The sequence below is a fragment of the Fringilla coelebs genome (genome assembly GCF_963513975.1).
Source record: "Fringilla coelebs genome assembly, chromosome: 3".
Lineage (NCBI taxonomy): Eukaryota > Metazoa > Chordata > Aves > Passeriformes > Fringillidae > Fringilla > Fringilla coelebs.
The window spans coordinates 30,260,917-30,276,166 of record NC_140030.1 but is presented as its reverse complement, the minus strand read 5'-3'; the positions used below and the strand labels follow the sequence as shown (position 1 = coordinate 30,276,166).

The 15,250-nt window shown below is 40.6% G+C and overlaps 1 protein-coding gene across 2 annotated transcripts; it reads left to right on the top strand.

Annotated features, from left to right (window-relative positions):
* Positions 1 to 1,356: 1,356 nt before the first annotated feature.
* On the top strand, positions 1,357 to 10,548 carry OGFRL1 (opioid growth factor receptor like 1). 2 transcript variants are annotated; one of them, XM_084203045.1, is made up of 7 exons: positions 1,357 to 1,655; positions 3,035 to 3,121; positions 3,628 to 3,706; positions 6,738 to 6,816; positions 6,907 to 6,973; positions 7,116 to 7,261; positions 8,299 to 10,548. In XM_084203045.1, the coding sequence occupies exons 1-7, from the start codon at positions 1,401 to 1,403 to the stop codon at positions 9,056 to 9,058; spliced, it is 1,473 nt and encodes a 490-aa protein (XP_084059171.1). In that variant the 5' UTR covers positions 1,357 to 1,400; the 3' UTR covers positions 9,059 to 10,548. The 2 variants fall into 2 exon arrangements, with proteins under 2 accessions (XP_084059171.1, XP_084059170.1); XM_084203044.1 differs by having other exon boundaries at positions 3,625 to 3,706.
* Positions 10,549 to 15,250: the final 4,702 nt, after the last annotated feature.

Genomic DNA, 15,250 nt, shown 5'->3' with positions numbered 1-15,250 from the left:
TGGGCAGCAGGGGTAGAGTGAGCTGTAGCGCAGGCTCACGGGTCAGCCATGCAGCTGTGACTGTATCTAAGTGAGCTGCTACTGCAAATACACTTGCCTGAAACAAGGTCTGACAAACCAGGGCAATCTCAGTAATTTCTTGTGTTTGGTGTCAGTGGGTGCAGCTAATATGCTTCAAATGAACCTGAAGGAGGGTTATGTGTGAGTGACGTGAGTGCATCTAAGCATGACACTGTGGCAACTTGACTTAAAATGATCCTTCAGTTTATAGAGAGTGGTTAGGGCAACAAGAATGTATAGATGAAATCACGTCTATACTGATGACCCAGACATCCAATTAAAATGTTGGTACCTGCACTTGAAACAGATGCTAAAACATTCAACACACAACAGACAAAAAAAGGTACAACTTGGAGCGAGGGAATGTGAAAGGGAATTTATGGCGAGAGGCTGAAGAAGCCCAACCTGTTTGGTTTACCAAGAAGAGCAGTGAGATGACTTGATGATAATCCACATCTTTAGAAGTGGTCACCAGACATCCCAGAATTGTCTTTAAGGAGAAGGCAGAAATCCCTGAGTGGGAACTGAAGCCTACCAACACTGGTTAGAAATTAGGACATGTTTTTAGACATGAGCGTGAGAGTAGGCACTGGAACAATGTGCTAAGCTCTCAACTCATCAGGTCTTCACTCCTGGCAGTGCTTCTGTCCAAAGGGCACATACTAGCCAAATACAAAATACACTGTCACTGCCCCTTCAAACTGGTCCTTCAACATCATGTCAGTTTCATCCCCAAACTCGCAGGAATTTTAAAAGCAACCAAAACTGGCTGGTTACCACAGTATTACTCCTCCATTCCTGTCTTCCCTAGTACCTGTACATTCTTTGGGGTCAACAGTTCCCATGTCTAGTGGACAGCCGGAGTTTGCACACTGCAGGTGTCACGACCACTTCTGTCACTCAAAGCATCTCCTCCCCACACCACCGCTCTGGGGCAGCCGCCACCCCCGCACTTCCCGACGAACACCCGCACCCAATGCTTGTCTCATAAGCCTTCGCGGTCGCTCCGGGCAGTGAAGTGCCCGCGGGTCGCGCCTCCTCGGAGGGGACGCTCCCCCTCGAGCACGGCCTGCCCGGTGCCGGGGCGGCGGCGGGCGGGCCCTGAGTCGCCCCGCCCGACCCCGCGGTGCCGGCGGCCGGGTGCTGCCCGGTGCCCGCCGCCAGGGCTGGGCGCGCGTTTCTGTGGAAATTCCGGAGCCTCCAGCTCCGCCCCGCGCGTGTCCGTGGGCTGGGGCCGGGCGGGGGAGCAGCCCCGGCCGCCGCCGCCCCGCCCCGCCATGCCGCAGCCGTAGGCAGCCCGCGGCCGCTCGCAGCCCTCGGCCTCCGCGGCCTCCGGGCCGATGGGCAGCCTGCTGAGCGGGGTCAGCTTCAAGGAGCCCACCACGGTGGAGGACTGCGACTCCACCTGGGAGACCGACTCGGAGCCCGAGGCGGCGGAGCCGCGGCGGCAGGAGGGGGTGTGCTCCGCCGCGGGAGGCGGGGAAGAGCCGCCCGAGCCGCCCGCCGCCGACTGCCGGCCCGGGGAGCCGCCGCCGGCCCCGCCAGCGCAGGAGGACGCGGAGCGGGCAGAGGCGGACGCCGCCAGCCCCGAGCAGGTACCGGCAGCGCCGGACGCGGCCCCGCCTCGCCCTGCCCTGCCCTGCCCTGCCCGCGGGCCCGGCGGCCGAGCGGGGACGGGCGGAGCCGAGCCGAGGCGAGCCGCGGTCCGGGCAGCCCCGCTCCCGCTGCTCTGCGGCACTCGCGGCCCGGGCTGCTGCCGGCGGCGGCACCTGCCAGCGCCCGGAGCGGCTGGGGATAACCCAGCACTGCAGCTCCGCTAAGGACGAGCCCGGTTTTATCTCTGCCCACCCCTCCCCTGTCATTATTGGGAGAAAATCGAGGCCTTGGTGTCGTTGACATTCCCGCTGCTGCTGTTTCTAGGGAAGGCTGTGTTTTAAATTAAATGGAGCATTTAGCGGGGCCTCTTCATTAACCAGGATAAAAATCTGAATATTTGATCATGTGTGGCAATGGAATTGTGACTCCTCGGTGGGTGTGACGAATTTTCAGAGCGAGTTTCTCTTCTTCAGAAAGCTTTGTAAGCTGAACTAAAAGAAATAAAGTGTCCTTTTGACAATAATTTTATTTGAGTTAGAATACCATGTAGGGTGGAGCAGCTGGGTCTTTTTTTAGGTTGCTCGTTATATCGTGTTTTGGTTCAGAGACCAAACAAAATTAAGTAAGCCTAAGTGTCTTTCCCTTTTCTGCTTGTTACATGGTGATACTTGTGCCGGAAAACCAAGTGTCAAGGGGTGTGTCTTGTTCAAGCAAGTGTGTTTTGCCTGCAGGTATGGTCAAAGCTGGTCTTGTGAAAGGAGGAAGGAACATAGTTGCTTGTTTGACATTAGTGTACAGTCGATAAGCCATAGGATGGGCAATCAGAATGGTAAATGCCCAGTGCAGTCCCAGAGAGCTTCCTCTTTTAAGCTTGACTTTAACCTATAAAATGTGTATTGCAAGGAGTAGAATGAAATATTTTTATTAACTATTTTCCATAGGGTGCAACAGTAGCAATTAAGTCTATGTACGTGACTTTTTTTTTTTGAAATAGTATTATTTCCTCCTCAAAATTGGTGGTGTCTCTGTGTTTTCAAGTTCAGTTACTTATTTCATCTTGTATTAGCACCTGCCAGATTACTTTGAAGTCTTGCATTTGGAAATGCCAATCAGACTGTTGAGTTAGCTCAAATTCAGCCTCATTGGAAGGACAATTCATAGTCTTGCTTTTGTATTTTTGATTAATTTTTTTAACTTAGGTTTAAAGTGTGTTGTGTAAGAATTGAGCAGGGAAATTTTCAGTGTTTGACAAATAAGTGTGCTTACATTTGTTTACATTGCTGAAATCCATAATGAAAAGTAATTATTTTAATATTATACAAGTCTGCTATTTTGGGGGGTTTGTGTATGATGATTTTCTGCTTTCCAACTGTTTCAGAATGGTGATGGAACTGAGCTGACAGCCAAGCCAAAGAGAAGCTTCTACGCAGCAAGAGATTTATACAAGTACCGACACCAGTATCCAGTAAGAACATTTTATGGTTTAAAATTGCCTTTTCAGTAAAATAACATTCTTAAACCTTTGTGTTAAACAATAAGTACAAGAAATGAGAACCAAAAAGCTGATACACAAACCAAAAAGCTGAGGCACACCATATGCGAGTGGGAGAGAAGTAATGTCTTTTCATCCCGGGCAAACATGCAAGCACGTGATATGTGTAAGCCTGGGAACTGTGGTAGGAGCCCAGGAAAAGGCTTGTGCTTTGGATATCAAAGATAAAAGATCATAGAGTTTACCTTACTGATTTTTTGTCTCTCAAGTTCCTTGAGACTGAAGGGAGGGTGCTGCTATGCTTGCTGCTGCCTCAGTAGGAGAAGGTACCAGCCAGAAAGAATTTTCAGATCCTTAAACTTAGTCTTTAAGTGCATGAGTAGAACTTTGTGGTTCCTAAAACTCTGAAATTTTTTGTCCTGGATAGTCTTGGTAGGTTTTTGTAGGCTGATAATGTCCTATTTCTTTTCTTTTAGCAGAACTTTAAAGATCTTCGCTATCAGAATGACTTGTGCAATCTCCGGTTTTACAAAAATAAAATCCCATTTAAACCTGATGGTGAGTAATCTGCCACAAAAACGGTGATACCAAAAGAATGCCCTCTAATTATAGTGGCAAATTGAAACAGTGGTGATAATTGAGGCAAATGAAAGGTGTATAGTAATATATTGTAGAACCTGAACCTCCCATGTTGGAGTAGCACATTGATAACACAAGAGCAGTTTGTGCTTAAAACAGAGTTGGCTTTCACTCTAGGAAGGTGGTGCTTTTTTTAGACATTATCAGCTTGAAGTAGTACAAGGCATTGTTAGTACCACTGTTTGTGGCAGTACCTTTTATTAAACAAAGATAAAATTCTTCCACAAACACAACTTGGTGTTTGAATAGGAGTGGCAGCAATCTATGGGTCATATCCCTAGAATTGTGTAAGGGGAAAAAAATGTGCTTTAATCTTGTGTGAGATTATTGTAATACCAATAATAAAGCCATTTCTCAGTGTCCCTAGTGGTTCTGGTAGCGGAGCAGGGACCTCATATGCAGCATTCTGCACAAACACAGGAGAAGCTGAAAGATGACAAGCCCTACTCTAGAGAGTTTGCAGTAGACGTATGAGAGACAATAGGATAGCAGACAGATGGGGAAGCAGCAGAAGGCAATAAAGCAGTCTTGGTTAGGGTGATAGACAGAAGTCTCAGCACATGAGAGCTTAGCCAGTAGCAAAAAAGACAAACTGAAGGCCAAAAATAAGATTTTCTGATTTTTAAAAGAACGGTGACAAGGTTGCTTTAAAGGTATTTGCTGAAGAATCCTCTCAGCATGAGAGCGGGTTGGGAGGAAATAGTGAAGTGCATGTTGGAGTGCAGAAGGAGTGAGATGTGTAGGCTGCCTCTGAGGCAGGATCCTGTTGGAAGCAGGATCAGTCTCATAGCAACAAATGGGTTCTGATAAGGTAGTGAGGGACAGGTCACAAAGGCTTTGGAAGTGAAGCTGTATTGTTTTTGTTTGATGTTACAGAGCAGGGTTTCACAGTGGAAGAATGTGAAGCAAAAAAAACTGGTCAGTATAAAAAAGTAACAGTCTAGAAAGATGATCTTCCCAGCATTCAGGGTAGCTGTATTCAGCAATGTTCAGAGTAGGTGTAAGCATGACAAGAAAGCACTTTTCAAGGTTAGGAAAAAAAAGTTGAGATACAAAGTGTGAGAGTTCAGCTAGGAAGCTGGTTGGAAAGGAATGTTACACAGAAGGTTGTAAAAATGTACACAGAGGAAAGTTGAAGATGAGAACTGTTTATAGATAAGATAGCAGTAATACCCTTAGCAAGTGAGAAGATAACTCAGGTTGTGAAAAAAAGATAAGACTTTTGCTTTAACCAACTTGTGCTTTATCTAGATACCCATAGGCAGATGTTTTTAGCCAGTTTTAGCCTGACTGCAAGAAGAGGTGGGTCTGGTAATTGCCAGTAAAGAAGCAGCAGATTTGGGAGACATGACACAGAGAACAGATATAGAAAGAAAGCTAAGGTCAGTGAGGTCTGTGAGAACCTGGGGACCATATGGTTCTGAAACTAAAAGACAGAAAAGGTTGTGGGGAAGAACTCCTTTAAAAGTCCAAAATGAAGGAGCGGTTCAAGAGGATTAGCTATAAAAAGAGATAGTCATGAAAGCTGTAGGAGATCTTCCCTCCCAAAATTTGTAAAGAATAACTTTTCTCTTCGTATTCTAGGAGAAAACCGCAGTTAGTAATGTCAAAGGTAGCTGATAAGTCATGGAGGATGACATGTTGTTGGCTGTGAATTCTGGCAGTGCAGAATTTGTATTGATAATGGAAAAGAGTAACCACCACCTTTACCCAAGTCTGTGGATCTGTGAGAGTGTTTGGAGGGAGTCTTAGCTACCAGGTTACAGACTGAAATACTGGAGAATGTCGTTTAAAAAAACCCAGAACATTTCTAGTGCAATACTAGATCTGAAGTTTAGTCCCATGATCTACAGATTCAGCTTGTGGTTCTGGATCAGAGCTGGCCTGTTTGTCTCTGCTCTGGGTCTGAGTAGCAAGTTTTCCAATACTTGAAATATAGGCTGGATACAATGCAGTGATGGTGAAGGTCCTCTTTCCAAGGTCCTATTCCAGCTTTTCCTACACTAGAAACCCCATGTACTTACCAACCCCTTAGACTAGCTGCTTTCTTCACTTCTCAAATAAAAGTATCAGATGTGTCCTCCTTTGCCATTGAGACACAAATGGAAATTTTCACTGGGTGAAGAGGCATCTTAAATGTATAGTAGGAGACTATATAAATGGGGCTTTGGGATTTTTAGGTTGCTCCTATGCTATTTGGCTTTGGGAGGTGCTGTGCAGCAGTACTGAAACTGTTGTTGGTTTCAGAATAGAAACAGACAAACACAGTGCTCGCTCATGGAAAGATACTGTACAGCTTTGGGAACAAGGACCATCCTTTTATGTACTTTGTATTTCTGTGTAGTACCTGGAAAAGTGCCCTGGCCCATGACTGAATTTCATGAGCACAGTCTCAGTGTTGTGCTTGGCCACTATTAATTAGAAAGATTTCCCAGTCATAATGGTATTTGCAGCTGTAGAGATCCCTGGTATGGGAGATTTCCTTAAGAGTTGAGGCTTTGTTCTATGAAGATTAGATAGATAGATGGATAGCTCCAGAGTTTTGTCTTGTAAAATCAATGACAGGTGATTCACAGTGCAGTGTTTTATGGGAGCAGTTTGTTAATTCCCAGTCAGGGTGATAAAAGGGATCTATAGCATGGGAATTCTTGGATTTATTTTACATAGGTTGCTGTCACATACCTTCACTTTTTGGTAACCCAGTATAAGTCAGTTGGTTTTGTTTATATTGGTATTTTATAAGTACCTCATTTTTAAATTAAGTTTTAGTAGCTCAATTAGTTTTTAATTAAAATGAAATTATTTATGGCTGCAATAGACCTTATTGCACATAGGATATGAAAGACAATTAAAGTATGTGTTCTGTCATTATTTTAACATGCAGGTACTTATGTAACTGAGTGCTGGTTTTGATGTCTACCTAACAGTTTTTCAAATTATTTTTATGCAGGGGTTTATATTGAAGAAGTCCTAAATAAATGGAAAGGAGACTATGAAAAACTGGAACATAACCACACTTATATACAGTGGTTGGTCAATTATTACCTATTTCTGTTTCAAAGCATTAATTTGATTAAGTGTTCTTATACTGAGCCATAATGCACTTCTTCTTTTAACAGGCTTTTTCCACTAAGGGAACAAGGTCTGAACTTCTATGCTAAAGAATTAACTACATATGAAATTGAGGTAATGCAAATTGAGCTCAATACAAGCCATCACTGTAATTTTAATACATAACTGCTTTTTGTTATGGAGAGTTGTCTTACACGATGCAGAAGTACTTGCTTTAGTGCCACTAAGAATTTCGGTCATATTCTTTGTCCATTAGGAATTCAAGAAAACAAAAGAAGCAATTAGAAGATTCCTTTTGGCTTACAAAATGATGTTGGAGTTTTTTGGAATAAAACTAATTGATAAAACTGGAAATGTAGCACGAGCTGCTAACTGGCAAGAAAGATTTCAGCATTTGAATGAGTAAGTAATGACATGCACTTCACTTGCTAGAATTGCTATGGAATCTCTTTATCCTTTTGTTTTCTAGAAGAAGCAAAGATTTTTTTTCCAAAGACTGCCAGGAAAAAAAAAAGGGAAAAATAAATAGTTGATGCCTGGTTTATGCTTCTTTCTGTATGTTCCTCCCCCTTTTTTTGATTGTTCTTCTCACGCATTGCCAGTAGGATTGACATCATTGAATTCCTTGAAAATACAACTTAAGATGGTGCTGAAGAAGATCCCAGCTCCAAACTAATTTGTCATCGTACTGAATTTGTTTTCACCCAATCCCAAAGTGCTGCTTCTCACTTGGGAAAAAACAAGTGGCTTATCTTTGTATTTACATTTCTTTTTGAGAAAGATTAAATTCTCCACACCTGTATGAAAGTTAAGTAAGAAGATTTTCCTCTCTCCTCAAAACATGAAATACTTTTTATTTAACTATTTTTAATTGAAATGCTGATTTGGAAAGCCTTGGCCCAATGTTCAGCAAATTATATCAGTTGCTTCAGTTCCAACCTGAACCTCAACTTGGTGCAACCTGAGGCTATTTCCCCTTGTCCTATCACTTGTTGCCTTGGACAAGAAACCAACCTCCCCTTGCCACAGCCTCCTTTCAGGCAGTTGTAGAGAGCAGTAAAGTCTCCCCTGAGCCTTTGTTGCTCCAGAATAAAGAACCCCATTACATTTAGCTGCTCCTCATAGGACTTAAGGGTTCCAGACCCTTCACCAGCTTTGTTGCTCTTCTCATACAGCCGAAGGAATGAAAATCAGTATGTTTGATTTTATTTGCTCTCAGCTCTCTCCCCCAGTGCTTTTTACAAACACTGTTTTTCACTCACAACATCCTAGCAGAGGAGGTGCTAGTAAGCTTCAGCAGCTTTGAGAAAATATAGGAAGTCTGAAGTACATATCTGAAGTGATAAAAAGGACTGAGGAATTGCAGTTCCAGTTCTGTATTTGTAAAGTGGGGTTTTTTTCTGATTCAATAGAATTTTTTTTACCTATTTCTTTCAAAGGTCTCAACATAACTACTTGAGAATCACTCGAATTCTGAAAAGCCTTGGTGAACTTGGATATGAGAGTTTCAAATCTCCCCTGGTAAAATTTATTCTGCATGAAGCTCTTGTGGAAGACACCATTCCCAACATTAAGCAAAGTGCTCTAGAATATTTTGTGTATACCATTAGAGACAGAAGAGAAAGGAGGAAACTGCTGAGATTTGCCCAGCAACATTATACGCCCTCAGAGCATTTTATCTGGGGACCCCCAAGAAAACAGAAGTCAGAGGGAAGCAAAGCAAATAAAAAGCCAGCATCTCCAGTTTCTATTCCCAATAGTCATATTTCTAAGCATAAGAAACCAAAAGAGCCTAAGAATACATCGGCAAGTGGAAGCTCAGCTGGTAAAATAACTGAAGAAAGAAAGGTAGAATTCACAAAAAATGGGGAAGAAAATGATCAGGATGAACAAGAAGTAAACTGTGATGCTGTTAGGCAGAACAATAGTGAAAAGAACACTGACACTGATACCAGTCAACTTTCAAAATCAGAAGAAATTCATGATAATTCAGACAGAAAGGAGGATGCTTCTTATTCCAAAAAAGATGATGAAAATCTGAACAATGACTGTGGAAATCACTCAGATGTTATAGAGGAAGTTTTGTGTAACACTGAGAATTCTTCAAATGATCCATCAGCAGATGTGCAAGATAACCTTGATAAGGATACACTTTCAGGGGGGACCACCACAAAAACTAAGGATGAGCTCAAACCATGAGTCTGAGATTTAAAAAATCTTTGTTTCACTTTGAATGAAGCAAAATTATTCATTGCTTGTTAATTTTGGTTGAAATTTCCATCCAATGTTAGTTTACAAGACTATGCTTGTTGCAAATGCATCAGATTAGGCTTCTGTTAGGTTAATGAATTTTGGTTTTTTCAACCTCAGTTTATCAGCAGTCAGCCAGGTGTGTCTCTTTAAAACAATTGTGCATATTGAAAGCTAAGAAATTCATTATCTTTTCCGGACAGATTGCACAGAAAAGCTTATCTACTTTTAAAAATTCATCCAGTATTGAAAAAAAAATAAAGTGTAACAACTAAAAAGCCTTGGAACATCAAAATTTTAAGTTTCCTTTAAGCTTGCTTTAGGTTTTGTTTTCCATTTAGGAAATTACTAGAAATTATTTCAAAACCATGTTTTCTTACCCTACTGGTTATTTTTTTAGGAACCGTGGTTGTGATTAATAGCAGTATTTGCACAGTATCTTTTAGCTTAGATTAACATCTTTGTTGGAGGCACTTAACAATGGATAGCATATATCATGTCCTGTACAGCTGGGAATCACTGTACATTGAATAAAAGTTTTAACTTAAAGAAACTGTATCCACAGTTTTTGGATACAAGGGAAGCTGCACTTTAGACTTCTTTTAGTCCCTGTTAAATTCTCCCTCCTCTTGACTCATTTGTTACAACTAATCTGGGGAGAGGGATCTCTTTGGTCTCTCAAATTTGGTCTCAGTTTGAAAGCTCTGTTACCAGCTGTAGTAAGATGACTCCCCCAGCTAGGTTCAGCATCTGGAACGTCTCTGGACAGCTGAAAAGCAGTGTCTTTACCACAGAGCACTGCCTTATCAGCAAAGCCATCAGTGAAAAGGTCACCAGGCATGGCAAGTTTGGTCTTAGTTGAACTTTGATGTTTCCTGGCCAGTTTTGGGTCGAATCCGCACAATGCAGTCACCTGTTGCTGGTCTCAGAAACAAAGGCAGTCCTGATACTTCTTTCCAGATGTCTGTTTCCTCTCTTTGCTCTCTGTCATAAGTCTCTCACTGTTTATGTTACTTTGATAAGCAATGTAAACTTAAGGCAGGTCAGACTGCTGGGCTGGAGCCCAACAAGTAGAAATTTCACTATTAAGATCTTTCCCAGCTTCTACCAAAGAAGTGTCTGCTCTCCCTGAGTAGCTTCTTCTGATTTTCTGCTGCTCAAGTCAAATGGTGGTACCCAGCAAGTTAGTTGTGCAGAATATTAATTAAAAAATAATGCAGGTACAAGTGACACTTCCTACAGGTCTAAAACACTCTAAAACTTCTGTATGTATTTTCTGTTTAAAAGTGTACATATTATCCACTGCCTTTAATGCATTGCTGATTAAATGTTACGAGGCAAGAGGCTGACTACAGTTTGAGCATCAAAATGCTACAGGACTTTATTCAAGTCTTATAACTGTAAATTATGTTTTCAGGGGTTACAGAGCATAGACAAAATGTCTTGTATTCTGTTTTGCTAATGCTCACCATGGCAATGCATCATCCATTTTTTTCTCCAGGCAGCGCTGGTTCTTGGGATCAAATAGAGTGGCAGTTAGGGATCTTGGTACCTATGGAAAAAGATTAGACTCTTTCCATCCTAAAGAAGCAGAGAAGAAGGAAGATGTATTTCTCCTTCTGTGCTGACTTGTGAGGAAAGGAATTTATATACATGGATTGTTTTTTAGGGTAATCAAGATCATTCAAGTAGGCATTAAGTCTGTCTGAGCAGAAATGCCCCAAAGAATTCCAGCTACCACCTTTTTAAGGCCAGAAGGATCCTGAGAAGCCTTTCACAATTCCATGGACATGAACTGGGATCCCCTTGTTTGTGTTTGCCTCTGACCTTCAGAACAGAAGGGGAAGGAAGTGCTGTGATAAAACTGGTCTAGTTAAGGACTCTGCCCCTCCACGTTTGTAAAGGGAGAACACTTCATTTTCTGCCTATGACTTCTTCAGTCTTGAGTGCCTAACTGTGCAAACTTCATAGAGTTGTTCTTACATAGTTATTTTTTGAGTATCATAGGGAAAATAGATACCTTGTGTATAAGGAACATAACTATAGCATAAGAAGCTATACAGAGCCTTCAATTTATGAACTTTGGTATTAATGTTAAACACTTTACAGAAAATGCAGAGTATTGACATGAAATAAGGGATCACAGAGGTGTTATTATATTTATAGTGTAATTTGATTGAACATCAATGACCTCAGGAGATCTTTTGTCTACTGAATAAAAAAAAGAGAAATCTTGCCCTGATTTTAAACAAAGTTCTTGGGATGTGCATCCAGAAGATTACTCTGCAGTATTTTTTTATCATGACACATCTCTCATTTCAACATGCTTACTGGTTCAATGTTCATAATTAAGTACTTAAAATACTTTTAATCTGACAGAGCTGTTTGCATTAAGGGGCCAAGGTGTCTGAAAATATCGTCAAGAACTTTGGCATTTACACCTGTAGTAACTCTGCAATGTTTTTTTTTTTTTTTTTTTTTTTAATCTGCAACTCAATATATTTCTCTCAGTTTTCATAGGGGAGCAGTGGCATATCAGTTGCCTACAAAGACCTATGGGGACTATGTAAGTGAGGGTTTTGTGTCAGGTGGGCTCCTGCATTCTCTAATCCTTGTTTTACAGCTTTGTCAACAGAATTACTCCCATGGGACACTTCAGCTTTAACTAACAAATTCTGCTCTATGTAAAATGTGACAGTTTATCATCCTTTCCATAAAGGAATTGTTTCTTCTGATTTTGCAAGTTCTTAAAAGAAGGATGTATTGCAGGGCAATCATACAGCGTAGCATCCCATTGAGATTTGTGAGGATCAAGTGGGTGCACTGTATGCATTTTTGTTACAGAATCATGGCCTTAGCAACCAGAAGCAGCCTGTGCTTGAAGTTTCTAAGTATTGGTTTTCAGGTTTACAGTATATATACAGTATATGTGTGTGTTGAAATGATTATATTCTCATAGATGCCAGTACATAGTTGGTTAACTGAGGGTATGCAAAGAAAGTCAAGTCATTTGCTTACTGTTAAATTTCTTTTTGTCTTGCTGTATGCTTAAGTATTCAGGGATTTCCGTGTACTTATTACAATAGTGTGTTTTGGCCCAGTGTTAGACTAGAATCTGAGCTGTTCATGTGTTAATTGAACAGAACCTTCCATATGAAGGTTCTTCCCAAGGAAGTACATCTGAGTAGCCTCTGGTACTGTTAAGTGGGAGTAGTGTGGACGTGCACATACCTGTGAATTTGATTTTAAGGATCTTATGGCGAGGGGATATGAATGTGCAACTTGGAACTGTACACACAAGGCAATCATACAAATCATACAAATCATGCAAAAATGCAGCACTTTAAGGTTAGTTACAGCTCTGTGCCCTACTATGCCAGACACAAGTGTGCCTCAGTACCTGATACTGTGTTGGTGTAGAGACTGAAGGCTTGGGTACAGGAGGTGTGCAGCATCGACCATTCAGAGCAGAAGAGTAGTTACATGTGCCCACCTATCTAGGAGCAGGTCTGAGATCTTTGTGTTCACATTGCTCAAATAATATCCTGAAGGATGCTAAAAATAAGTGCAATAATCCTTTGAGAGCTGTTCCCTGGCTTGGGTCAGCTCCTCAGTTTCCTGCTCTAAGATTGCAGCACTCTAATGTATTAGGTATTTGTATAATCATTGTTAATATTTCATGTAACCTAGCATAAGCCTCCCTGAACTGTTCCAGGATAATTCTAATAATCTGCAGTTGCATATATCTGTACTACAAACAGTAGGTTTACAGACTTTAGAAGTTTTGTACAGTATTGATGGATGATCCAATGAGGTAAGACAAGTGGCATTTACTGGATTTAAATGGAAAACAGCTCTTGTTTGTTTTTAAATAAAATTTATGTCTATCTGTTTAATTTAGAGGCAATTTTACCCCTTTCTTCTTCTGACTGTTGTGATGGTACTGATTACAATTTATACATATATATGTTTAGGTGAAAATGTAATTTTTTTACACCACACTTTTGCAGGAAACATATCATATCGAATTTCCTTGACAAAAGCTGTATTTATGAATAAGATGCAACTTTGTGAAGCAAGTTTTGCCATTAATAAAAGTGTGACAATATCATGCTGATGATGTATGTTGTCCTCAGAATTGCCAGTGGGGATCGGAACCAAAGATGTTTCTAGCCTTGTGTCCTGCCTCCAGTGCTGGCCACCAAAAGATGCTGTGAAACAAAGAAATTATACAGTGACCCCATTTTTCTGCAGGAATTTTTTGGTTTTGAACTCGTAGCTTCTTTCAGCCTCTTCAATCCCTTGTGGCTGTGAGTTCTATGTTTTAATAATGTGTTGTGTGGAGAAGGTGATCTTTTATTTGTCTCAGGTCTGTTTGTTAAAGAATTGCTACTGCATTTGAACACAGAACTAAAAGTACTGTAAGATGAAGAGTAATCCACATCAAATCAGTTTTTAAATGCCATGGGAGATTCTAATGACAAAATACCTGTTTAGGCAGAAAATGTCCCATGTTTCTTCTGCTTTTAAGCAGAAGATGTCTGCTTAGGCAGAAACTTGTCCTAAGCTGATGACAATGCTAACTTACTTATTCCTTCTGAATTCACATTTGCACATAAATCCTTTTGTAGACAAGTGCTAAAAGTGTAGATTAAGTGTTAAATGTCAGATTCCAAATGCAGAACAGGGTTGATTTTTTTTTTCTTACCTGTGTAAAAGAAAAATCAGTCAAATGGAAAACCTACTCCTAACCCACATATGAGTGAGCTACCTCTGGATTTGGAGCAGCCAGCATCAATGAATCTGGTATTGTGATCATGTAGAAAATAGACATCATTCCACATTTTGGTAATTTGTTTTGATATATGTTCACAGTTCCAATTGTAATTGGAGTAACTGGTCAAAAGGTATTTTTTATGGCTGTCAGAGCCTGAAAATGGGTCAGAAAAGGCCTAAGCAAATACTACCCCCCCTCAATTCACATTATGGTCAACACCATAGTTTCACTATTTACAGATATTTAGGTGCAGTTCTCCGAGGGGAGTGCCCATTGTGTCTCTGTAATATCTTTGTGCTCAGTATTGGCTATGAGCTGTTTCTTTTCTTGAAAGCTGTGTTCCCTTTTCAGCCCTTATTCTTAAGTACACTTACTTAAGACCTTTGGTGAAAGCAAGAATTTACTTTAAAGAATAGGTTTATTACATGCTGTATGTAATGGACTCCTAAAATGTAGTTCAAAAGCTATAGAGATCAATTCTACAGAGACCTCATTTCTTCTTAGAAATGTGGTTCTCTAATTCTACCACACTTAGAAGTTCAGTGGTGTATTCATCATCTAAAGTTTATTGTGAAATGTACTAAATATACTTACTACTGTGGCTAACCATGTGAAAATTATTGTTTTGCAGTGAAAAAGGTTATGGCACGTATATTTTTGGGTCCACTGAAGCATGGTTGCTAATCATTAGTTGCTCTTTTTTTTTTCTGTGTTTTAAGGTATTCCACGGTTGTTTGCCCTTTATGCAATTTGATTTTGGCAACAGATGATTAAGTGTAGTTTTGCACTGATAAAATTGGAAAATATCATAGACCTCATTGTTGAAATGTATTCTAAGAAAAAAGTGCAGTAAAAAGAATAAACCCCAAAGCCCAACAATTTTTACTTGCAAAATGGAACAGCTCTATGTCAGTTTTTATGAATGGTCCTGCTCTCTTCTCTGTATTCCTTTGCAGTGTTTAATTACAGAATGCCATGCATGTTTGGTAGTACCAATACCATGTGTATGTGGTAGGAGTGGTAACCAGTTTCTGGATTTGTAATGCACTATAAAGAGATATTTTAAAATTCTGTATCTGTATGGCAGTGTTATGCCAAAAAATTGTATAAACATAAAAAGCAATAGTTTATGTTGCTTACTGCTATATTTTAAATCATTTGTAAAATGAAATACTTGGATTTCCTTTCAGGTAAATATATTTTTAATAACAGCAGCCAAAACCTCTGAACTAATAAAGCTTCTTCATTTAGCAGCATTGTTTTAGCAACATGTACAAATATTGTGTAGCTCTAATAATGTGCAATTGCTGTTTGGCGCTTGTTTGTAAAGTCTTCTGTAAATATATTTACACTTAAAAGTAGGG

What these genes read in the sequence shown, in the direction of transcription:
- OGFRL1 (XM_084203044.1), top strand. Translation starts at nt 1,401, where the DNA reads ATGGGCAGCCTGCTGAGCGGGGTCAGCTTCAAGGAGCCCACCACGGTG. An exon ending in ACGCCGCCAGCCCCGAGCAG is followed by an intron (nt 1,656 to 3,034) that starts GTACCGGCAGCG and finishes CAACTGTTTCAG; the next exon opens with AATGGTGATGGAACTGAGCT. An exon ending in AACCACACTTATATACAGTG is followed by an intron (nt 6,817 to 6,906) that starts GTTGGTCAATTA and finishes TTCTTTTAACAG; the next exon opens with GCTTTTTCCACTAAGGGAAC.